Source organism: Lagopus muta, chromosome 11, assembly GCF_023343835.1.
Source record: "Lagopus muta isolate bLagMut1 chromosome 11, bLagMut1 primary, whole genome shotgun sequence".
NCBI lineage: Eukaryota > Metazoa > Chordata > Aves > Galliformes > Phasianidae > Lagopus > Lagopus muta.
Window position 1 is genome coordinate 15,611,045 of NC_064443.1, and position 25,774 is coordinate 15,636,818.

Consider the following 25,774-nt stretch of genomic DNA (forward strand, 5'->3'; position numbering starts at 1 on the left):
CTTGGACTTAGATATGAAAAGAGCTGCCTATAGGATATGCTATGCTGCAGGAGTCTTGCTTTTTGGAAAAGATAAAATACACCACTTAATGTAGGGAAATTCTAGATAGTATAAGCGAAGTATGACATGAATACGAAAATATGAGGCCTACAATTGTAGAATAGTTTGTGTTGGAAGGGACTCCAAGGATCATCAATTTCCAACTCTACAATGCTTGGTGCTTGAATATCTTGAGAAGGTGTAATGGCAGTAGGTAAAATCTGTGCACTGGAAGAGTCTTAAATCTCCAGCACTGTGTACCTCTGGACCACTGAATTGCCATGGATGGTATAGCAGAGAAATAGGATGCTCCGAGAGTTTCCCTGTGAATAAGCTGATATGTAACTTTGTCATGCTTTTAAGACAATTTCTGGAGTTGCTGAGCTATATCCAAGAATTAACTGCTCTCAGCCTCCTCCACTTGGAAGGGGGTTTCTTTCATTCCTCCCCATTTCCCAAAAGTGAGAAGAGCACAGATGTATAGAAGACAGCCTGTCTGGCTCCTGGTGGGGAGAGAGGCCCACGGAAAGCACAGAGAAGCAGGGATGGGATGAGGCTGTGGAACAGATTTCTTGATAAACACTTGGTATCTGGGGAGTTCATGCGCTACTGCACTTTCTGCCTCTATTTAGCCATAAAGTCATTGCTATGAGGGGAAAAAACTTTCCAGGGACTCCAATGATGCCTGGGAGATTTTGCACCTTTTTCTTCCCTCCCATAATCTAGTTTAGATATCAACAGCAGCGCACCACAACTTCTCCTGAGGTGACTTCTTGAGTAGTTGCTATTGCCTATTCTCAGAGACAACGTGGGAGGATCACACGTGGTGCTAGCACCACCAAACCTGTTGTGTGTCTAAAAGAAGGGAATGAGACTGTCAGGTCTGGCATAGAGTTATTTCTTCTTGACTCAAATTGTCATAAAATGCTCAGAGGTTTGAAATACTGAAGGATTATCACAGATCTGAGTTTGGTGAGGAGGAAGTTGGAGTATTCAAGTTCACATTCCTGATTTTGTTTCCTCTTAATATTTGTATAGCTGTGTCACTGGAGACTGCTGGAAGCAAAGTTGCTTCTTGAGCGTGATGCTGAGCAAAGGATATATACTGTTTTATAACCACAGTTACTTAATATTTTAAATGAGCAAAAGGTCTTAAAATGATTTATACAAAAGCTTTAGTAGGTAAACAGACCAGAGAATGGTCAGATCCACTGATTTAACTGGGGGCAGCTTCTCTGCAGTCCGTGTACATCTGGCATAGGGGACTGGAGCTGTGGCTCAGCTCTTTCATCTTGCTGGTTTTAGCAGTGAAATATGGTTGAACTCCACACAACATTTCTGAAGTATGGTGATATAAGAGAAGGGCGACTCAGACATTGCATGATGATAGACTAATTCTCCACTGATGTAATCGTGCAACCTGAACAAGAATGACTCACTCTGTCCATAAATATCTTAGGGCCTGCTTCAGATCGCATTTAAATTCGTTCACACCAACCTCATCTCATTTGCTTGAACAGGCCTATTCCTGAGTTGGACTGATGCATGCAAGAGGAAATCCAGGCCCTTAAAAATCAATTTGTAATTAATTTCTCTCTTAATAGCTGCCCTACTTAAAAATAAACAAAAAGGAAATCTGGTATTTCCTAAGATATATTAGAAAGCAAAGGAGGATGATTTTAAGTGCATTAGTTTTTTTTTCTTAACCCGGCAGCAGTAGAATCATACTTACAATATGTTTCTATTGGCTTTCAGGTTCCAAGTTTTTATGTCTTCTTTTCAGAAGTTGTTTCATTAAAAGAGGATTAGAACTAACAAAATGTGACTACACGTTTTGTAAATACTTCTTCCAAGAAGGATATACCTCCTCCAACACCTTCCATTTTCATTCTACTCCATTTTAAACCTGTTTGGGTTCAGATCTCTGATCTTACCCTTTCGTGATCCCAAAATATTAAAAGATTCAATTCTCCATCAGTTTATACTTTTCCAGTTTGTCTGCTGCAAAATCTGGTTTGGCTGGGATGTTCTCATGGAACAAAAATACTTTCCGTTCACCTCATCCTCAAGCAGGTGCCAGGCAATCTGCTGTAGCTGTTCTGCTACCTGAGCAGCGTGCATATATAGCAACCCCAGGCCAGCCTTCACTGTCATGGCATGGGAAACCAAGAATAGATGACATGAACATATTTCCTCCCATGAAGCTAGGTGAAATCTTCAGATTAGCAGGTTTCAGTGATAGAAAATATAGTTTTGGAATGAGGAACCTGGAGTGTAATACAAAAATAGTCTCCATATTCTATATACATTTGGGTAGATAGGGATAGAATGTTGTATCTGTATATTCCTCCTTTCCTCGGTGATGAGGACTCTGCCAACAACCTGTTCTCCACATCAGGTGTGCATCTCTTCCTCTTTCAGCACCCAGCACCGTGGCTGGGAAGCTACAGAGAAGTAAATTTCCTACAGAGCCATATTTATAATGTATTTAGTGGCCACAGCACTGGTTTACTGTGAAATTCAGGATTATTCTTAAGTCTGGGTTACGCTGCACATTGTGTTGTAGTTGTGCCAAAGGCAGAGGGGAAGAAGCTGTATTTTAAAGGCAAGGAATGATGCCAAAAAGAATCACAGATGATGGACCTAGAAAGGACCTCCTGGCTCAGTTAGTCCCAGCCCACATGGCATGAAAATCTCTGTACGATAACCCCTGCAGTGTTTTCTCTCTCATTTCTACTCAGACACCACAAAATGACAATGCCTGAAAAGCCTTCATAGGCAGAACTTTGCCAAGTCTTCCTTCTTTGTCTGACATTTTCCTACCGTGCCGTTTTCTCTGTTCCTAAATGTATCTTGCTGTGAAAGTGGAAAGAAATTTACTGGGGTAAATAATTCCGCATGGAATAAGGCCCTTAGCATTCCAGGTTCTTCAAAACCTGATTTATTTTTTTTTTAATGGAGTAATTTGTTGTTTCCTCCCTGTTCTTAGTGTTGCTGCTTGTTTAAGCTTTTCACTGTAAAGGGTCACATTATTTGTCATATGTCGCTTCAAATGCATAGCTCTCAAGGACACCAAGGCAATTGTTACTCCAACCCTAAATTTACAGAGGTTGGCTAGATGTTTTATTGTCACTGGCACTGCCTATTACAAATAAAACAAGCAATTGATGCCGTTTCAGTTTTTATGACAATGCTAATAAAGTTCTCTGGCTCCCAGAAAACAGCCAACTGGCTCTATCCTGCAGTACAGCCTTAAGGTTAAGACTCAGCATGTGGTGATTTTTTCAGTCAACATCGAAGACGTTTCAGCAGCATGGCAGTCAAAAGTTAATTGTAATTATTGATTTCTGCCACGGCCAAATTCCTGTCAAACAGTGCTCAGAGCTGGTGCAGTTGGAACGTTCCTGCTCCTGAAAACATGAGGTCCACGTGGACGACTGAGTTGTGATGTCTTTACAGATAATGGGCTGTAGCATGGGTTCTGGCTATTTTTCCCTGAAGATCACACAGGTGGGAATATCCATGCACAAAGTTCTCTTTTGAGTGTTAGGTGAGTAATAAAAAACATATTTTGTTCTCCAGCTTTAAATGTTCTTCAAATTGGTTATAAACTTTACCCTCTCTATTAAAAGGCCTTACATAGCTTTCTTCTGTAATCAGGGAGAGGATTACATGGTTTCATTTTCTAGGTGGCTTTCCATGTCTGTATGATGCATTATTTTAATTCCTTTAGGTTTGGTTCAAAACATTCGTAGAACAACACTTATGTAACTGTAGTGAAACTGCAAATGTTCTCCCAGGAGAAGCTGAATTTCTGAGGGTTCCCATCATGCTTCTCTTAAAACAAGCTCTCCTATGGTATTAAGGAAGGAAAACTACAAAATTGCACTAAAATAACAAGAAAAAAAAAAAAAACCACCTGTATAAAACATTGCTTTCTCGTGAAACTAAACAGAACTGTACCTCCCTTGAATTTCAGAGTGTTCTATAGTTTCACGAGATTTTGGGAACAGGCAACACAATTATCTCATCTCACCAGAGCTCAGTAGAGCTTTCCCCAGTAATTTTTCCTTCAGAGTGAATTATTCTTCAGCACAAAAGTGAACACAGTCAGACCCCACTACATGCAACCAAAGGCCCCTTTCTTTAAAGCTAGGTGCTGCTCCCTGAAAGCCAAAGGGAGGTTTGCCGTTGACTGAAAGGAGGGGAACAGGCTCTTTATTTGCAACTTAAAGCAAGCATGTTAGAATTATGAAGAATGATTATTTAAAATAGCAATGATGTAATATCAGTGTCAATTCCATTATTTTAACAGATGTAAATTTGCTCTGCTCTTGAACTCTGAATTTTAATGGCAATATTAAAGAGATACTATTAAGACTACTTAAAAGAACTATTTGTAAAAAGTGTCTCCAGCTAGGGAAAAAAGTTTAAATTGCTTTTTTATTCAGTCTGCACAGTTATTTATTTGAATGGTTTTGTGTATTACAAATTAATATGTATTAGAAGCTAAAAGATCACACTAATGTTACCAATAGTCATGGGATACGAGAGAGCTTGTTCTGTGTATACAAAGAAAATAGACTTCTTATCTAGCTGAAGTTTAGGTAGCCTTTGCTATAGAGCAAATGTAGATTTTTATGGTGTACACTATGGACAATATACATATAGAAATACTTGAAATCAGGCTAAGTGACTTCAGTAGGGTTCATTTACGTACATTGCAAGACAAGTTACAGGTGAGCTTCAATGCTGTGCCTGTCTCATGGTGACTGCTGCCGCTTTCCCAGCAGCTAAAGAAATTTGAAGGTACTCGCAGAATCCAGTTCTAATTTTACTTCTTGTTTTCATGCAACTGTGTTTCAATGGGACACCAATGGGAAAAGGATTTAGTATTCTCAAACCAAAAAGGACAAATCTGCAGTAGTTTCTTTCACCTTTGCCTTGTTAGGAAGTGTAAATATAAAGTGCTTTAGTGGAGCTGGACCTTATGAATCATTTGACCTAACAACTATGTTTTCCTCTAAGCATTTATGAGCAGTCCAACAATGTGTTCTTCCAAGTATTCAGTTTTGATCCAAGGAGAAATGTCTCTTTCTATTAGTTTTTATTTCCTCCTGTTGCTCCAGATAAACTGGAATATTACAGAAGGGCAAATCCATGAAAGTTTTTCTCCAAATTTCCCTCGGAGGGGAAAGCAGGCTTTTTTATCTTAAAATGACACTTTTTCTGTTGCACAAAAATACCTTTCATTACTGTGGAAAATCCTAGGCTGCCCTGTTACGGCAGGGAGAAAGTGAGGGTGTATTTCATTGACACATGCTTATGTAAACTCAGATTTAGACATTGTGTATAAACACAATCTACAGGGGCAAAGATTTATTTCTTCTGTCAGCAGAAGTTTATCTCAATTCTTATCTCTGGATTTAACATCATGACTCTATTACACAGTAACCCAGAACAGGCAGCTACTTCCAGCACTCCTTGTTCTGCAGCCCTTGGCTACCTGGTTTAGACATGACTAATCCAGAACCAAGAGCTCAGTGCAGCCAGTTTGTAGCATGATTGACCAAAGCAACCATAGCTCTATCAGCATATGGTTTTAAAGCAGAGCCAAATGTAGCTTAACAGGCAAATTGCAGTGAACTTGGAAGAGGTCTTTTGCCAGAATTCAAGCCCTATTCTGCCAACCTGCTTATAACTTACTGGTATAGTGCACATAGTGCTCCTGAGAATAATAAATGCATAATCCCATATCCCACAGTCCATTACCACATAGTGCTTGAAAAATTTCCCATTAACAAAACACAGTACATGCAGATAAAAATATCAATGTGTCTCATTAGAGGAAGAAAAAATGGAAAATATGTATTGCACTAAAGCCAAGTTTGGGGCTCTTGTGCAGAGTTTGAGGGGAAAAATACATGTCTGCAGGTGGTCTCCACTCTGGAAGAAAGGATATAGTTTCTTGGCTGTGCTAACGGTTAGAAACATGCCAACATGATAGCCAAGAACTGGCCTCTAATCTAAACCGAGGTGTTCCTCATCTTCCTCTGCTATAAGAAGCAGAGCCGAACTCCTAGCATAGGAACAAAGTTGCCAAAATTAGTTCTGAAATCCTGGATACAAGAATCTTATCCGAGTGTTTGTCTTGTTCTGTGGCAGTGCTGCGCAGGTTGAGTTGGGTTGCACAGCAACACATGGAGTCCTCTGCTCTGATTTTCATCAGCAATAATGCTGAACGTGAATGTGTCAGAGATGAAAGTGGGGCTCAATTATCGGGGGGGAAAAAGGGGAATTGAGCCTTGGGGAAAGTAGTGCAGGAGAACTGTATGTGATGAATACGTACATGGCAGAACCATGACTGGAAAAAACAGTTCACACTTTTTGTGTATAAAATCTTTTCTTACCATTTCATAGGAGTGCTTAAGGCTGATATCACTATTGCAAAATGCTACTGGTGGCAGGAGAGTGACTTTGGTATAATTCATTTCTATGAACAGCTGCTGCTCTTTAGGCCTGTTGCACTAACTTGTGTGAGATGCTCAGCTTGTGCAATGGGTCTGAAAGGGAGCTTGATAGCTGCAGGATGCTGCCTGTAAGAAGTTCAAAAGGACCAAAGCTTAATTCTTCAGTGTATATAAGCAAACTGCTTTTACCTTTTCTTTTTACTGAAATAATAAGACCCATAACTAGTGGTGTTTATTTTAAGAGAAGAAATGCTATTTGTCCTAAGTATATAGAGTTGCATGCATCTTTCTTTAGATAAATACAAGCATGTTGAGGATCCTTATGGTTTCCTACTGTTCTTAGTACACTGTAGACAAAATCTGGGGCATCAGTTTCCACCAAGAATGTTTGCACCTTGCTGTTAATACGGTGTTTCTGGAGAGATCTCTAATCTGAAGGAAGAAATTAAAGAAAATGGAAGCTTGGAAAGGGAGGTCTGTTGGTTTTCTGTTTGCATAAATTCTCTGCAGAACACGTGTGGCTCTTAAAGACTGTGTTGGGTGGAAGAATTCCCCAGGCAGTGCAGCACCACGTGTTTCTGCTAGCCTGTGTGCTCAGTGCAGCTGCAGAGTGTATCTCATAACGCCATCAACTGCAAGCAAGCTGCCTTGCCATTCTGGAAGGGCCTCCAAAACTGTAAATGACAATGGATAAGAAAACTCCCTAAAATACAACATTTGAGCTTGAATTTTTGAACCAACTACACAGGGCTTGCACTTGATGCATAAACCCTGGTGGGTCGTGCCCAAGGCAATCAGTTTGTCCCAGGCTCTTGCCTGGATGCTCTTCAAGAGATTCAAGAGAGTTGCTGGCCAGATATGATACAAAACATCAATCACATGCTTCCAGGAGTATGGGAGCATCCCTTTTCTTTTGAAGCAAGAAGAGGGAGAATGATGCTGTGCTCACCAGGGCTTTTGGCAGGAAGGGTTAGAGGGTTATGAACTTGCCTGGTGCCCCAAAGGTGTTACGTAGCCATGCACATCACCTGTTTTCCCAAAGTTGATTGTGATATATCATTGTAGTTCGACCACCCATTGTTCAGTTACCTGACAAGTTTATTTTATTAAAGAAACAATGGTGTTTTACATATAAAACTGTTTTGTTTTGTATGAGATTTAACTGAAATGATCTTAATGACTTATGTAAAGTGAAATATTGGGTTTTCCTTATTCTTTCTCTTTTAGCCCTGGTCTCACACAGGCATATTAATGATTATTTGTCAAAGTCACACTGTTTGCTTACAAGGTACGAAGGCTTTTTAGACACTATAATGACAGCTTTTGATTCACTTGATAATATTTAGAATAAGCCATAAAAGCCAATCTCTGAACGAACAGACCGCTTTTATTGGCTTTTAGTGCTATTACTGCTATCATAAGTGGTAAATTGGCCTAATGCAAGTAATACTGCTGTGTCATACTGTAAAAACCACTGCTTAGTTTTATATTTTATTTATTTTTCATAGGTGGTTTTTTTTTTGCTTTTTTTTTTTAAGGCAGGGAGACTATATTACCCTTCTACAACTGTTGGTGATTCCCTCCAAGTGAGAGCTGGGGGAGCTTCCACTGCTGTCTAGATTTTCTTTATATAGTGATTATCATCTCTGCTGGACAGTGCTAATCCTAAAGTTAGGGACTAAGAGGGAATCAAGGAAAACCATCCTGAATTTAGGATGTCATTTGTCAAAGGAGCTTCCAGAGAACCTTGTATGAAGCAAGGATTGGTGAATTTATATAAGGTTAGAACATCTTTTCAAAATAACAATCTAAAATCAAAATTAGAATATTATTCACAGCATCTGCCTTGCTGCTTCCTTAGCCTCTGCTTTACATGCTACACTGGATTGACTATTTTTGGTTCAGCCAAAGCCTGATCCAAAGCTGCCTGACTTCCTTGGGTTTGTAGGGTTCCTGCAGAGTCTGTTGGTCCTTTGCAAGGTCCCTGTCTCTCTTAGGTGGCCTGAGGGATGATATTTCCTGGTAGAGTGGCAGTAAGTAAAACCTGAAGTCATTACAGTTCAGGTTGTTCTGCTGGAAATGAGATATTTAAACTTCTTTTCCCAAGAGTGACTGTCTCTCTGAAGCTTATGGCTGAAAGAAGTGCACGTGGTAAAAGTATGTTACATGAAGCTGTACTACAAAATGGCAAATACCTGAGAATGTGTGCTGTTTTACCAAGATTCCTCTGAACTTATTTCTAAGCTTTATGTGAGCTAAGTGAGCATCATGCAAATAGCCAGCATGGAACAGGGCTGAGAGTTAACCTGAATATAGGGCATGGCTTAGTGAGCATGGTGGTGCGGGGCTGATGGCTGGTCTAGATTATATTAGTGGTCTTTCCCAACCTTAATGAATTCCATGAATAAACTTTTCCTGACTGTCAGTACACAGGTCAGAAACCCTTGGGATTTTAGGCTTAGGAAATACCAGTCTGAATTTGGCTTTAGTGATTGCAGTACTTGTATATAACTTATGTATGTTGGTGCTGTTCTACCTGAGAGTTGAGAAATAATGAAGACAAATGATTCTTGGGCAAAAAAAAAAAAAAAAAAAAATAGTAGTGTTTTAAAACCTGAATGTTTGAAACCCAAATTTAATTTGATTTTGTTATACCATAAGTCTTTTGAAAAAATTTATCCTACTGACAGGAAAGCCTACCTGAGTAGTAATCACTAATTTAATTGAACTCATGCTTGAAATAATTGTTTACTTTTGATATCCTGTGGGAACAAGAAAGTGAATCAGAATCCAACTATAATTTTGGCATCTGTTTGTGGAGGTGATCATCTAAGATAACCATCCTCTTTAAATCTGATGTCAGACACTTGCTTTGATAGGAAGATATTGCTTTAACTTGTGCTTTTTTCAGAAGAACTCAAGTGACTTTATTTACCCAAACCTACATCTCTGCTTTTCGAATACAGGTGCAGCATCACTGTAGAAAAGTGTTGCTATCTGCATCTTTGATACTGCAATAACACTTCCTTTTGAGACTACATGTAGGCATATTTAAGCAGAGAGATGCAGGAATGTAATTTGTCAGTAATCAGTTCTCAGATGTCTCAACACCATCAAGGCAATGTTTGTGTTTTTCTGCAGAGCACAACACTGAGCAGTGCATCTACTTTATCTCTGAAGACTACTGACATATTTAGGGATAAGTTTTTTCTTCCTGCACATATTTCTACACTGCGTATATTCATTTGTGTGAGAGAAAACATTATCATGTTTAACTGCTGCAATCATAAGCACATTAAGTAGACAGATAATAAACAATCCATCTGAATTTATGATTAAGTTAATTGTGTCTGTGTTTTTCTAATGTGTTTATTCAGATTAAAGACTGAAATTAGAATGAGACTATATATAATCAAGAGACCCTGAGAGACTGCTTCAATCCTATAAAATAAAAATTAATCTAGTTTAGGGGGAAGGCAAAGATCTCTGCCACTTAAGTATTACTTAGGAGATAACAAATCTTTGTGCAATTCTCTTCAAAGAGATGAATCTCAGTTATGGTGCACGTCATAAAGAAACCTGGCTAAACTGGGGGCTTCAGCTGTTTGCATATGCTTCTCCTAGATTCATCCCTCCATGCAGCACACGTACGTCTTAGTGAGAAGTTGAGACAGCTTGTTAATAGCTTTCCACTTCTTGCTAGATAGGTAAATATGCTCTCAGTGTGACTAGAGCCAACCTGTTGCCCTCCATGAAGGTGCCCTATCTGCTGCTGTAGTGTCCTTCCTTGCGCTCTCTGGAGCAATGAGAAATGAGTAGTCCACCCAAACATATGTACTTGGGAATCCATGTACCATGCTATTAGAGCATCTGATAGCTGAGAGCTGGAGTTTTCTTCTTCTGGAAGATGTGAATCTAAGTCCTCTCACACGATCATGTGCTCTCAGCACAGATCTGAAGTGTCCTAGAAGAAGTCACTTACCACAAAGCTCTTTTGATAAGGGTTTTATTACGTCCAATATTTTATTATTGGACATTTAGAGAAGACAGTGTCTAAGTGTCTCTCCATTTGGATTTAGTTCTAGATAATTATTTTAAATGGATGGAAAAATAATTTTTTTTTGAACCTTGGCTAACATAATAAAACATAATGTCTGAACTTTCAGAACCATTAGATATAACACCAGAGGCAAATAGAAAAACAGCATGCCCAGGATTTAGCCCACTTACTGCAATTTGGTTTGAGTATTTAGGTGCTGCTGTATTTTGGTAAAGTAATACAAATCTGCAAGGAGACAAGGACCGTTTCTTATAATGTAATTATCTTTACCTTTCGCATCTGATTGTCCCCCTCCTGTTGCCCCAGCAGTAAGGATTTTGCTCTATTTCACACACAGAGGTGTGACAGTCAGTCTGGCTCTACATGCTCTACATGTTGGTGTATAAAACTTGCAGGCCTACAGAACTCCTCAATTTGGCACTGAGCTGTTTACATCTACAATTACCTGTCTCTAAGCTTAAGGCAATTAAGAATTTCCCTTCTTTGAAATAATGTAACAGTCCACTAATAATAACATTTTCAGAGTTTTTAGGTGTCTAATGCACATTTAGAATCCAATATTTCTCATTCACCCTTCAGGAGAGAATGAGGATAACACCAGTGACATTTCCATTATTCAAAATAAGGTGAAATACAAATAATACTTTTTTGAGCTTTCTGAAGTGCGGGCTGAAGTTGATTAAAGAAACAGATTGGGCTGTCAGTGAGGAGCAACAAACTGTTTTATGACAGTGACGTATGTATTGTAGACTAATGCCAACAACATCCCTGATTTGGAGTAGGTACACAGTCAAAAGCATTAAGAATTAAGTTTCTAAAATACATTTTGTTTCTATTAACACAGATTTTTTATTTTTATTTTTTTAACCAAGATATTTATTCTGCTTACTACAAGCATCTTTCTTGTTTGTATTGTCTTAAAGCTAGGAAACCAGTTTTGTATTTGACCCTTCCTTCTTCTAATTGAAGTGGTAAAAACAAGACATCTCATGAATGTTGTTTTATTTCTCCTCCCTCATTTATGCCCTAAGATAATTACAGGTATGCTTTAAACGTGCTGCTTCAATTAAATTTTTTGCAAATCAATGTAACTCCTACTTTAGTGGCATTGCTGATCATGTTGATGCAGCTTATCGTAAGTAGAAGGTGTTATGGAGGTCCTTGGTAATGAGGATTCTGCTTTAATGTGTGTACTGCTAAATAATAAAAATCAGCAGCTAATGGCTATTTGTGTTATTACACAGGGTTAGTTTTTTAATTTATTTTTATTTTTTGACTGCACTCATGTAACTAAGGGGAAAATTTTGCACCAGCACAATAAAGAGCAGAATTGCTCTGGAAAATCTCCAGGGCTGAATGATACAAAACAACATCTTGAGGTCTTGACTTGCATTGGCAGTTGAAAACAATGTATTTATTTCACTTGTGAAAGATTGAGCTAAGAATTCAGACAAACCTAAATAAACCTTGTCCAGCATTGGAGAGTGACTTTAAGATAATCCTCTCATCCACAGAAGTGCCAGTGTGCATTAATTCCACCTTTGTTGCAGAACTCGAAGCCTTACATCTCCAAGGATCCTCCAGTTCAAAGATCAAGGACCACTCAGTTTATAAAACTATAATTAGGAGTGGTGAGCTGGGACCATTGCAGATTTCATTTACTCTCTCCTCATTGGAAGAGAGTCCTTAAATCTACTGTTTTACAACTTAAAGGAAGGGTTGTCTCAATTAATTCATGTGGTCATAGTCCTGAAGCTGACAAGGCATCTTCCAGGAATTTGAGCCCGCTGGGATCCTTGTCATCAGTTTTTAAATGTGCTTTTTTTTGTGTGTGTGTGTGTGTGTGTGTGTGTGTGGTTCTTATCTGGAAGCAGTCTGCCTGGATTACAGCATTCGTCTTATAAGCATTTGGCATTTTCTGTTATATGAAACTGAGAGGTTTTTCTTTGCTATCAGAACTCTATCAAGCTTTTCAATCCAATGACTTAATTCAGGCTGGGAGAAGGGAAAAAGCTGCTGGACACAAGTCAGCAAAATGCAGGAAACAAATGTCCAAGTGTGCATGCAGTTGTATTTATTGTTATATTTACTGACTTCTGAGTATTGGAAGAACATCTTAAGGCAGTAAGTCCTTCCTGCTTTGTGACTTCTCCAAAAAATCTCTTAAAGTCTTTGAGTATCCAGGGTGAGAGGTATGCTGGGGAAAAGGTATTTGAGTGCTGCAAAAATGAGGATTTTGCTATTCCTGCAGGAACACCTCCCAGGGTGAGCTGTGGGATGTTATGGGAAGGTACAGTTGGGAGTAGCTGTAAACTCTCCCATCAGAGTTCTGGGATGTACTGCTAAGTGTGGCACAATCCCACTTGGTGGGATAACTCCTAGAATAAGGTATTATTTGAATAACGTGAATAACGTCACTGCAGCCAGGTCTATGATATGAGTAAATCCTCCTTTTCATATGAACTGTGGTCCTTGGAGGGGTGAAATGCAATCCTAAACAGAGGCTCCTTTTACCACTTAAGCCCTGTTTTATGGATTAAGTGCTGACCTTGCACTGACCCTCGGCACAGGGCTGAATTTTAGCCTACAGCAAAAATCTGCTGGCTAGAGCAGCCGACTGAAGAAATCAGGGCTCGACTTCTTACTGTTTGCAAGACAATGAAACCAGGCTTATTTTTGACAAAACGTTTCTGATCTATGAGAATTTTAGTGCAGAAAGGGGCTCTTTTGGAGAAAGTCTTGAAATTAGCCTTTCAGCTATATTTTTGGCAGGAGAATGGCAAGGAAGCCATTTCATTAACTTTTCCCTGGAAGTTATATATGGAGGGCATTTGTGTACACAGCTGGGCAGCATAAAACAGGAGGGCTTTGTGTGAGAATATCCTGAAATGAAATTTCGTTTCTGTGCAACTTGGATTTGTGTTCTCGGACTGCCAGGGTCAGTTTGTGATGAAACCATAGGAGGGCAGTGTTAAGCCCTCACGTTTTTCCTCACATTCGGTCTTTTGCAATGGATGCAGAAATCAGGAAGAAACCACTTCCCCACGTGCATGATCAGTGTTAGCTTTTAAAGCCTGGTGTCAGTCAGATAAGCTCTTGCCTGCTTCTATGCATCCATATGGCTGTAATCATCAAGTGATACCAAGAGATTACATGTTTGTAAGGCATTCCAAAAGCCACATGTTGAAGCTGGGTGTGAATTTAGCTCTGCTTTGACCTCCCTTCCCACATGCTTGCTGTTCAGACCCCTTATTGCTGCCACGGTGGAAAAAGCCCTGGTTCATGTGGAGGAGGCACCTCTGGCCACGATTTTCTCAACTTTTGTGTGATCCTTGGAAATAATAGCCCTAAGGAGCATTCCATACTATTGTAAAAGGTAACTGGTGCAAATTCTTGATCTCAAGACTCCTTGGGATAGGACTAAGACCACTTTTGCGTCTTCATTGAAGCCCTCAAACCAGGATGCTTCTTTTGCTGATGTTCAGTCAGGCTTTGACACTGGGTGACCTAGGAGACACTGAACTGGTTTATGACTCCTGGGTAGCCTAGCAAAACCAGACGGCACATCTGCCAGTCTGATTCCATGGTTATGTTTTTACTATTTCTCTGTAGTTCCACATTTTCCTAGCTGCTGTGGAGGACATCGGGCCCTTCATCAAATAATGACTTTCATGATAAGTAAGAAACTAAAGGGGAGGGTAAATATGTTGTTGTTCCTCTTAAAAATACATTCTAGGGCAGTGGTTTTATAGACATTTCTCTCCAACACTGTGATGTCTTGTGCAGCATTATTTTTTCCCTGTGTCATCTTTAACTCCCAACAGTCCTCTGGTGCACTTGTGGCAGGGATAAATGAATGTAGCAGGGGGTACGAGTGACCTCAAGGTAGGGGCATGAGTAGGAACCGTTTGGGGCTTCCTGACTAAGGATACATTTTTATAAGCACGGCTTAATGCTTTTCTACAATATTTTTTATGCGGCTGATTTGGTTTCTCTTATGTCTTCTGGAAGCTTTTCTTCAAAATGAGGCTTTGATTTCAGCTTTTAGAGACTGAGAGACTGAAACAAGATATCTTCTTCCAAAAAACATAGAAGGAAAATAAGTAGTAGCCAGATTAAAATGCCATCTTCCAGCCTAGATTAAGCTCTCCTAGTGCTGAAAGCCAACAAGCAAGTAATAGATACTTTATTCTGGGGTTGACCCGCTGCACTACTAGTCCATGGGCTGTTAGTCTGCAAAGCATTACGAAGAAACAAGCATCTACAAGAGATACTAAAGCCACAGCCTAGTCTGTATTTTGATGTTTATTTCTGATACTATGTGGTTCATGATTGTTTCTTTTAGAAGGAACAAATAATCAATACAAAACCATGAATAAAAATAACTTTTGTTTAAAGCGTGATGTTAGAAGAACATATAGTCTTCTTACTGTGCTTGACGGAAACAGTACAAGTCTGTTTTCCACAATTCATTGCTTATTAGAATGCCTGAAATCTATATGTAATGTATTTTTAAAGCATTTAAACACAGAATTTAAGCTTCTGCTCCAGACAGTTTGTTTTAGCATACTCTAAAAAAGTGATGTTTGCTTTAAGCAAAGAAACAATAACAGTTTCTTAATAAGCAAATTTCAGTGTAATATTAAATAATGTCCATATCAATATCTCAAGGAAATTTTCTGTCTCTTCTGAGACACTTCATCTATTTATTGACTCAGCTGCAGTAAAAGATCTTCAAGGCCCACTTCTCTGTTGCATTTTAGAGCAGAGGTGCAAACAAACAGCACTTGTCTCTCTTTCTAAGGAGATTGCATCCTCCAAGAACAAAACTATTAGAACATCACTAATGACCTGGAAACTCAGGACTATGGATCTCCTAAGGAGGGAGAGAACTACAAGAATATTGAGAATGTGCTTCAGTGAATCTAAACCAACTCAGGAATGTACTGGTGGGAGAGATGCGATTTGGCCCCTGCAGTGCATCTATACCAGAGGTTAGATAACTATGTGGCACTCTGAGGGCTCGTGCCCATGGTCTAACCCTGCTCAGAGTGTCTTTCTTACTAAGGACCACTTAAACTCCCCTGTACTCCTTTTGTAAGGTTCCAGTCTCTGGTACTTATTCTGATGGAATAAGTATTTATTTCATCTATGTGCTTGTTGTTTATGAACTAACTTGCAATGCTATCTTGTAGAATCAGACCCAGATCTCAGTCATCTATACTGTTCTTTCTGATGTTCAACCTGCAAATCTTCTGCTTGCAGAGTTCCTACTGATGTAGCTGATACCTTGCAAGCAGAGGATTTTGGTTGTCCAGCCAAACAAGCCCAGTGAAACAACAAAAAACACAGGGCAGAGACTTTAATTTAGGTTTACTTCAATCCAACCTCTATGCCAACTTACATATCTATCAAAATTAACTACACGAGCTTAGAATAGACATGTTTTATGGATGACATAACAATAATTGCTGTGAACACTCTTTTCCTCAGTACCCACCTAGTTAATGCTTTCAAAATATGAAGTCACTTGTTGAGTCAAGACGTTTGTTAGGATTAGAATACAACTGTTTTCATTTAGAAGCCCTAATTTGCACCTAACATAGTTTGTATCACGCTTATCTTGGAAGCCTTTGCCCTAAGACTCATTTTAAGTTATATACTTCAGTTACGTGCATACATCTGAAATACAGAGAAGTTACTCTGCTATCGTGAGCTAACCTACACAAAGAGGGCCTTAGAATAAGGTATGTGTTAACTTACAAATACTTTTTTTCCAGCAAGACAATCTTTTTTATACGAATAGGGATAAGTAATAAGAAAACTTTTACAATCGTGTATTTGTTTTCCAAAATAGTTTAACATATTACAAGAAAAACCCATATTTGACAATTATTTGCAATGGAAGAGCTACTAAATACCTGTCAATTCTGGAAGTCTATACTTCATGAACTGCTGACAACTGATAGTATTTGATCCTAAGGTAACACACTGCCAAGTCCAAAGAATTTGGGTTGTTTTTTTTCACATGTTTGAGGAAATTCAACGCATGTGAATCCATTTCAGTACAGGTTTGAGTTAAAATCTTTTCCTCAGGAATGAAGAGGATGGTCCATCCATATTGTTGTAGTCGAGGTTAAGCGAAGTTTCCCAAGGAACGCAGGCATGTTGGGAAAGCAAACTTTCAGGTTACTCAGAATTTTGGCAATTTTGGCCACTGTGCACCAAAATAAAATGTATATGGATGTTTCATAGGAGTCAAGTTATGGAGTTTACAGTGGAAACTCCTTGCCCTATTTAAAGCTGTAAGATTTCTAGTGTGGCTTTTTTTCTGAACACGACCATGCAACTAATAAGTCAGCAATGCAGCTTACCTTTCTTCAGCCAAGAAATATTTTGTTTATCATTTTCAAAACTTTCTGCTGGTTTGACTTTTGCTCTGTCTGTCTTGGCTTCTGACATCTATGGGGGGGAAAAAAGAAGGAACTTTGGGGCATCGGGAATTCTCTTAACATTTGTCAGATAAAAATGTTCTCTGTTTAGGTTTCTGTTCTAAGGAATTGCTCACTTACACAGACACGCTTTTTCTCTGCAGATTATTGATACTATATTATATCTGTCATTAAATTTATGTTCTGTTCCTAAATGCTTTATCAATATTACATAGTTGCTGAATATAGATGGTTTCTTTTGTAATGTTACTATAAATTACACGATGAAATGAATGAGTGAGACATTCATAGCAGGCTGCTAAGAGAAGTACATACAACACACGGAACAGGCACGGTCTGGCTGCAGAGGAGCATCCAGCCTGCTTATCGTGGTTCAAAGTAGCTGTAAAGCCTGCTGTCAGAGAGGTATAATTATGTAAATAACGATCAACATTTATAAAGGCAACTCAAACAAATTGTATCAAAAAAATCCTTTAGTGCCACTTGCGACTATTTATTTGCTGTAACGAGAAGAATCACATGCAAGTTACAGTACCTGAGGGTATTATGTATACAGGAGCTATCAGCCCGTGCACTGTAGTTTATTTTCATCCCTGCTAGCAATAAGATTAAGCTGTCCGGGCTTCTTCTAACTGCTTTCTATTTTTGCTGAATCCATTTAGCAAAAGCATTTCTCTATTTTTACCTGTATCTTCCAAACGGGGGTGAAGGCAGCAGGGCTCAGACACCGAGGAGGAGTGCTTTCGGCCGAATCCCTCGCTGTGTGTTGATGTCCAGCATTCCCATACACTGACAAAACCGAAAGGATGAGCAGTGCACTCTCTTCCTGCCTGCTGTGTGGTGCTAGATTTGTCTTGCTGCCAGAATCAGCCAACTTATTGCTGAGGGTTTTTTTGTTTTGGTTTTTTTTTTCCTTTTTGTTTGCATGCACTTCTAGAGCAGGGCAGGGTAGGAAAGCAGGGGGTGATCAGCATCCCAGCGCTACTGGAGTGATGGAAAATCAACAGCTTTGCAAAAGAGAAATTGGTTTGGAAAGGTTATTACTGCAGTTCATAACCCAGTAGATCTGCAAGAGGAGGAAAAACTCAACCAGGAGATTAATAGGGACTAATCAGACAAATGAGTCAATGTTTTGGCTAAATGTAAGTTGCAATACTGAAAGCTGTAGGAATTAGACCCCACGTGTCTATTTACAGCTGTTACCTTGGCAATGAGAAAGGTCTAATCCTGTGGGGAGCTGGGGGCTGTGAGACCCCAAAGAGCTGAGGGCATGGTGAGTATTGGGCAGGACTGAGAGGGCTCAAGTGAGGGCAGCCCTCCTGCTGATGGGCAACACAGGGGTCAATGTGGTGGGCTGGACTGCCCTCTGCCTTGAAACTTGAAGGTTGTTAGTTGGCTTTTAAAATGCCTTGGCTGTCTTTACCAGCAATAGTTCTCTGACTGTGGGAGCAAAGAGGACAAGACTTCAGAGGTCACTCCCTACTTTTTCTGTAGGGCAAAAAGCAAATGCCGCTCTGCTTCCCCAAAAAGAATTTTGTTAATTGCAGAGTACATTCAGAATTACCCAGTTATTTTACCTTTTAGGCAATATTTACAAAATTTCAAGCAGTGTTTGTCACCAGATACTGTAATCCAAGATCCCAGTGCTTAAGTGTGGCCAATAAATAATAACATACTCCCTTTGTTTTGACAATTATCTTCCTCTACTCTCCCATCACATGTCATTCTTGCAAGAAAAAATGTTTTGTTTTTTTTTCTTTTTCTTTAAATCTCCTGTGCCAACATGCCTGAGATTCTTCTACCATCTTTAGCTAATTGTGAATTGCATGGTAAGTGCCTACTTACATCTCCAAATTGCAATGATTAGTCTTGCATGGTTTGAAAACCTATTTTAAGCAGGGTACTTTGGGAATAATTGCAACCACAGGGGGGAAACATCTAGGGGTAATATTTTAAGATCTTTGTTCCATTCCCCTTGGATGCAGCTTTGAGAATCATCTATTTTTTTCAATTGCAGTTCCCCTGCTTCTCACAGAAACACCTATTTTGTCAGTGTTGTTGCACCTATAATGCTTTAATCAGTGGTGCTGATTCTTCAGCTGGATTTGGTAGGATAGGCTTACAGAGCTCTTGTTTGTCCCTAATAAAATCAACTGGTCTTCATGAGGTACAGCCAAGACCTATCTGATTGTAAGTTGGACCAGATGTTAATGACCACTTAAGAAGCACTATTTAAAATGAAGATATGGGTAGTTTCCAAAGTAAACTAGAGAGAAAATTTATTTTATGCATTCACTCAACTAGAGATTTTGTTAGCATCCTAATGTCTCCTAAACAAAGTAAAAGAGACAAGCAGTGCCCCTTCAAAATCACAGCCATGAAAATTGCTGTTTGAAATCACAGCCCATGAAGACTTATCTTCAAAGTTTTGTTGCTGATTTAAGGTCTGCTTGAAACCAACAGGAGCTAGAGCTGAGCCCAGCCAGCCTCCAGGAGTGCAATAAACCAGCACTGCTGGAAGCTGCTGATTCCCAAACGTGATGCCTGTAGGATCCTTCTACCTGCTGTAACATGCAAACCTTCAGAAGTTACCTAACCTGAACCTTGGAGTATTATCCATCACTGATATTCAATTACTAGTGTTTCCAATCCAGAAGGATGTAATGCATTGTTCCTCAATCTCAATCAACTCTAGTTTTCTACTGAGCCATACCTGTGAGCTGTTTTTTGGGTTTTTTTTTTTTTTTTTTTTCCTCATTTAATTGTTTTAGATAAACACATCAATATTTCTGTTTCCTAATCAATCTTAAAGCAGTCACAGGAATGGCAGGCTTGCCTTGCATTCTCAATAGTGCTAGACTTTTGAAAAGGAGGAATAAAATAAACATTATACAAGAAGGTCATTAAAATATTGAGTAAACTTGTTTCTATTAAAGCTGTAATTGAATTTTTAAAGCCATGGCCCATTTTAAATGCCGAACTTTAGTTTATGGAGTTTATGGTTTGATAATTCATTTAACTTTTATTTTATAGGTTTTACTTTATAGCCATTAAATAGCTATGGGCCATCACTTGAGCCTTTTCCTTCCATATTGTGAAATAGGGCATTTATATGGAGGATTTTTTTTTTTAAAAAAAAAGCATAATGCTAAAATAGATACAATATCAATCAATTGCCAGATAAATGTACTGTATAAAGTGCTTGTTGAGATTGAAGTGACTATTTTTCTGGTCTGCTCAACTAGGAGTGCGTTCAAGTCTTTGTAGAAGGAAGCCTTAATAGATTGCAATAACCATCAAAGCAGAGGAATAAAAGTCGCTGCTGGTCCTAGCTATGATCAAAACTTACAAGATTTCCTTGTGTACACCATTTTAGTTAGGAGTCCAAAATGAGGCACTGTTCTAAGACAGGATGCATAGCTATAGCTGGGAGAGGCTTTGGTTATATCCATGGGTCCAAAGTTATATTTCACTACCAAATGGGGTTTTTTACATGAGGACTTGAACTCTGTGCCTCGAAGTTTCATTTCCAGGAGATAGAATCACATGAAATTTCTGCATCATATCATGAGATTAAGCAGTTATTTCTCTTTTGCATAGCCCAGGTAATATGTAGGCACTTGTCCACTGGCAAGTGGCGCTCTCTAGCTTTGGAATACCCTACACTGTAATAAATGTGGGGGAAAAAAAGTGTAATAAAACAGTCTTTGCTCCCTTTTACACCCTGGGGTGATCATTTCCAATAATAAAGTAAGTATAATGTGATGTGCCCTGTCAAAGTTAAGGAATTTCTTCTTGATCATGCATCTGTAGGTAGAATATTAAGTTGTGGGAACATGGTATACAGCCAGATTATCCTGGTGATTACATGTAAAATGCATGGTTTTTCAGCCGAGCCATCATGTCCTGTGAGAACTTCAAATGCAAAGCAGCCTGTTTATATAGATTACCTCAAACTGGCACTGACAAATGATCTATATGCTGCAGAGGCTCTGAGCAGTACAAAGACAGTAAGACTTCACTCCCCATCACCCTGTCTAATAGACACTGGGTAATTTTTCAATAACTCAGTGTCCTGGAAGAGAGAGGTGTGGGGCGTTATCTCACTTTGCCAATCTATGCCATTCTGAATTGGTAAATGGGAGTATGTTTAGATGGAAGGAAGAAATAAATCTGTGAAAAGGGTGGTGAAGGCAAGTTAGTACATGGATCACTAATAACGTAGAGGAAGCACAAACCAGTAAGATTATATAGGAATACTTCAGTCTGAACAGGAAGGTATTGAATGCCAACAAAGCCACTCCACACCCAAAAGTGGGTGTGCCAAGAGTGAAGGCAGTAAACAGCTTATGGATTTTGTCTTTCTAGAGCTCAGGAGGGAGTGAGCCTAGCATGTGATGAAGGGCACAGTATCAGAAGCAGATGGAGGTCAGGTCTGAAATAAAGTTGAGAGAATGATGGGGTGCTAGGGCAGGGGAGACCTAGAGAAGGCCTAACCTCAGAGATAAGAAAACCCCATCCAAGCTGATGAGGAGCTATGGATGCTCCTGTATGCTTTGGCTGATTTTCTTCCTACCAGCTGTAAACTCTTGTAAAATGAAGGCCTAGGCTTTATAATGTTTTTAATCCTAATGTGATGTGAACCTTTGTGAACCCTGGCTGCAAGCAGAAACTTCTCCTATGCTGTTTGATTTTTGTTTCCCCATTACCTGTGAGTGTGCTGTTTTTACAGACGGTTCTGCATTGGTATGCATGTAGATGGCTGTGTTTGAGAGGACAGTGGCTTCTACAAGAGTTTCTCCCCCCTAAACATTGATACATGGTGCATTAGGGGGCAGCTTGCTCTTTTAAAATGCTTGGTTTTGGTGTGTTTGGTAAAGGAGATAGAAATATAGCTCTGTAGGGGCCAAGAGAGATGTGCTGCAGCAGGTCTTTCTGGACAGAGTTTTGAGCTTTACAGCAAAAATTAGGAAATAGTGGATAAGATAACACGGAAAATAAATGGAATATTGTAACTGCTGCCTTGTCTTAGTGTATACTGGTGTTAGGGACACTGGAATGTGAACATCGTGGGTTATGCTCTTGGGCGACAATTGCAGGATGCATGGTGAGATTGCTGACAGTGAGCTCACACCATCCTTATCATCCTTTATGAGCCAGTTAGGCACTGCAGTGGTTTGGTATGTATACCATCATATGCAAAAAGTCAATGGCAAATGTTTGTAATGAAGAGGAATCCAAGCACTTACAGCTGATCAACAAAGCTTGAGAGTACCTCCCTAAACAGCACTATCCCAGATGAGATGTCAGTGAAAGCAATGTGCTTCTCAAACAGACAGAAAACTGACTTGAGTGTTTTCCCTTCAGGCTTTATGTAAGCCTCTTCCCAACAGTATTGAAATGTGGTCAGCTTCTCGGAGGTGCTGAGTATGGATGGGAAGGATTTCTTTTTTGGTCCAAATTACTCTTATCAGAAAGGCTAAGATAAACAGCTAGCTTATTTCAGAAAGATGTCAGGGAAACTTCTTAAGCTAAGCACTGATGAAATTAGTTTCTTCAGTTCTCTTGCTAAGTTTAAGTCTTTGTTAGGCCAGAGTGAAGGCAACAGTAGAGAAAGAACGGCTACGTTGTGAATATTAAGGGTCTTCCCAGGGTAGAAGAAACCTCAGTTCAAGCTCCTTTAGAATGACTTCATTCATTTCTATCTAGGATGAAACAGCCCCAGCAGGAGAGATTAAGAACTGCTTGTCCTAAAGGAAGTGGTAGCTTGGTGTTTATGGGAGTTATTTGGGATCTTTCTTTTCTAGCTCGTCTGTAAGATGTTTTGTAATGCCTGTGATTTGAACAAGTAGAACGAGAAAAACTCTGGAGTCTCAAAGCCTTGCAGAAGAGGAAATCTGCTCTCTGTCTGAGCACATACAACTATAACTGAAGTCAATACAAGCTCTGGGAGTGCAGCACCCTGAAAATCAGGCCTGATGTCTAAATGAAATTGAACTTCAGAATGAAAAGTAGTTTTCTAGCCCTTTGGGAGCCAAAACAAAAAAGTATTTTTTTCTATTTGATCAGCTATTCACAAATGATGCCTTTGTATCTTTAAAATAACTACAAACCAAATTTAAAACTGGAAGCTCTCATCTTTGATGTTATCTGCAGATAAGATAGAGCTTTGAAGCATTAACAGAGACTAATTGGAACAGAATACCAATACAACCAAATAGTAATGGAAAACACAAGAATGGTTTGGAGCGCTATCAGTCTAAACTAGGAACATTTCTTTTCAAATGCTATAGAATTTCAAGGAAAAAAAAAAGTACAGTTCTCTTGAGTGTAGATGAAAGAGGAGAATTGTCTGATTTGATGTAGCATGATACTTCAAATATAATCATAAGGATTAAAGTTATTTGTATGTATTCACTGATATTTAAGTATCCAAATTCTTTCAAATATTAACAAGCTGGAGGATGGAGGAGCATGGGGAAGGTGTGTCACAGGTGAAAGAATATCAAATTCATATTTTTACTTGAAACAGGCTCACTTCCTGTTTTGTTTTGAAAACTGCACTTCTTTCCATCCTGAACTTGAAAAGAATTTGTCAAAGTTGCTGGAAGGGAAGGGAAAAAAAACAACTAGTAGTGCTATATATAGAAAGCATGCAGCTGAGAATAGAGGAAAATTATATCTGCAATCAGCCTAGACCTGAACATTAAATAATAAATTGCCATCAATTCTAACAGTATGCAAGTGTGAGACAAAAGTAACAAAAATTTGTCGTGGAGTTTCAGCTCATATCCCAGCTTCAATGTTCATTGAGGTTCTGCTGGTGAGACAAACCAGGGGAGAGCTAGAGAAGAGAATAAATGTGCTTTACTCCGGGGGGTGATTTGCCCTGGTGAAAGATCAGCTAGCGTTTTGTATGCGCTGCTTTGCACCATGGGCAGCATCAAATCCTGGACTATTCTGTCCAAATCTACTGATGCAGTGGAGGGCAGATGCGTATGCTTGTATCCTTACCTTTAAAAACATGTGATGGGAGAATGCTCTCTAGATCTGGCCAAGAAACCCACTTGATATTAAAAGAAAATTATACCCATTGCTTAGTCAAGTTCTCCGATGTTAAGCAATGCCAGAACTGAGGTTGCTCAGGCAACCTTATTTCTGCTCCCTCATTCATTAACATACTAGGTGATCGTATAATTGAAGCTACTAATTTTTACTTCAGGTTAGTATCTTGGGTTTAGGCAAGGATTTGCATGAGACAGCTCCTCCTATCACGGAAAGCCTAGGGAAAGGTTTTTGCAGCATTTTCCAGGCACTGCATGTTTTGATGAAAATGTGAGGGATGGCAGTTCGGAAAGATCTGCCAAATTAGAGTGAAATTTCCATTGAGGGCAATAGCTTAGCTGGGAGACCCCAGCATGGCGAACCTCTGCCCTGTTAGGATAACACCCTCTGCTGTCTCTCCATTGCAAGAGCAGCCCAAGCAGCCCAGCCTTTATACTCATGGCCCCACATACGTGTTTCTTTTGATGTGGTATTTTGATGTGGTTTTCACCTTGGGCAGCATCTTTCCGAGCACACAGCTATCTACTGCAATGGACGTCTCATTTTTTGCACCAGTCTGACTCAAATTCTCAACTCTGATTTCTCTCTGTGCTATCCAGTCCTTTTTCCTCTCCCTTGATTAGCAAGCACAGTGTCTATCTTGTTCTGGATGTTTCTCGCTTGGAAACGTCACACTTTTAATCCACCTGGCTTTTTTGAACTATGTTATCAACTCCAAGCCTTTTGGAGAGTGATCATCTCTCAGTCTTTACCATCGTTTAGTTGTAAAGTACCATTCCTCCTTTTTACTGTGTGCTTCTGCAAAGGTCTTGCAGCTTAGTTTGGATGAAAAGCACAGTCTTACGAGAGTATGCTTGTTGTCTCCTTAAAAGCAAAAATCTCTTTTATCTGTAACACTAGAAAGTAGTACAGAATACATTTTTTTGTTTAAATGCCTGTTGTTTTTTCTTCTTGAAAACCTGGAATTTTGTAGTCCTGTGAAGTGCTTGTTTTCTCTAGTAAATATTCCTCACTGTTGCTGTATTTCAGTTGTTAGGTTTCTCGGGGGACAAAAGCAGTAAAGAAAGAAAATGAATAAATAAACAGCTCGAAGCCTTGAGTGTCCAAAAACATTGCAGTATCTTGATTTGAATAATCAAAAATTGAAACACTATTTGGGTACATTTCACACATGAAAAACTTTGCATGCAAATCTAAAGCCTGCTATTCTCTCCCATTCTATTAAACATTTTCATTGCTGATCTTTTATCTGTTGTCTGTTCAAGCAAAAGAACACGCCTATGTATTATTCAAAAATAAAGATAACAAGTATTTAGTATTAAAAAAAATGACCCCCAAAACAGAACAGAAGGACAATGATCCTGTATTTGTTTGGTGTTTATTTATTTATTTATTTGCAATGTCTAAATGAGGTCCCTTGATTCTCTCTTTGTTTTTCTCTGCTGCAGGAGTATGAGAAATATCTACATTTGGCACTTGATGCCAACCTCTCAAACTCTGAAGCTGCATTTTTTTTTCTTAGTATTAGCTGAAAATACTAGAAATAATTAATTCATTAACAACAAGAAGACCTCTGCTCCCAATAGCTTATAGGGAAGTTGGACTTAGAGGGGGCTTAATGCAGTCATCCCAAATGAGACCATTTCAGTTGACTTCTGCTTCTAATTAAACTGCAAAACAAAGCCAAG

At 39.2% G+C, this 25,774-nt stretch overlaps 1 protein-coding gene across 1 annotated transcript in view; it reads right to left on the bottom strand.

Moving 5' to 3' along the window:
• The window catches only part of MDFIC2 (MyoD family inhibitor domain containing 2), a 39,368-nt gene extending 21,523 nt beyond the window's left edge, over nucleotides 1-17,845 (bottom strand). Inside the window, exons 1-2 of the mRNA XM_048957819.1 lie at nucleotides 17,707-17,845; nucleotides 16,944-17,031 (exon numbers count right to left, since the gene is read on the bottom strand). Of these exons, the coding sequence (XP_048813776.1) occupies nucleotides 16,944-17,031 (88 nt within the window). The 5' untranslated portion in view covers nucleotides 17,707-17,845. The remainder of the gene's footprint in view (nucleotides 1-16,943; nucleotides 17,032-17,706) is intronic.
• Nucleotides 17,846-25,774: the final 7,929 nt, after the last annotated feature.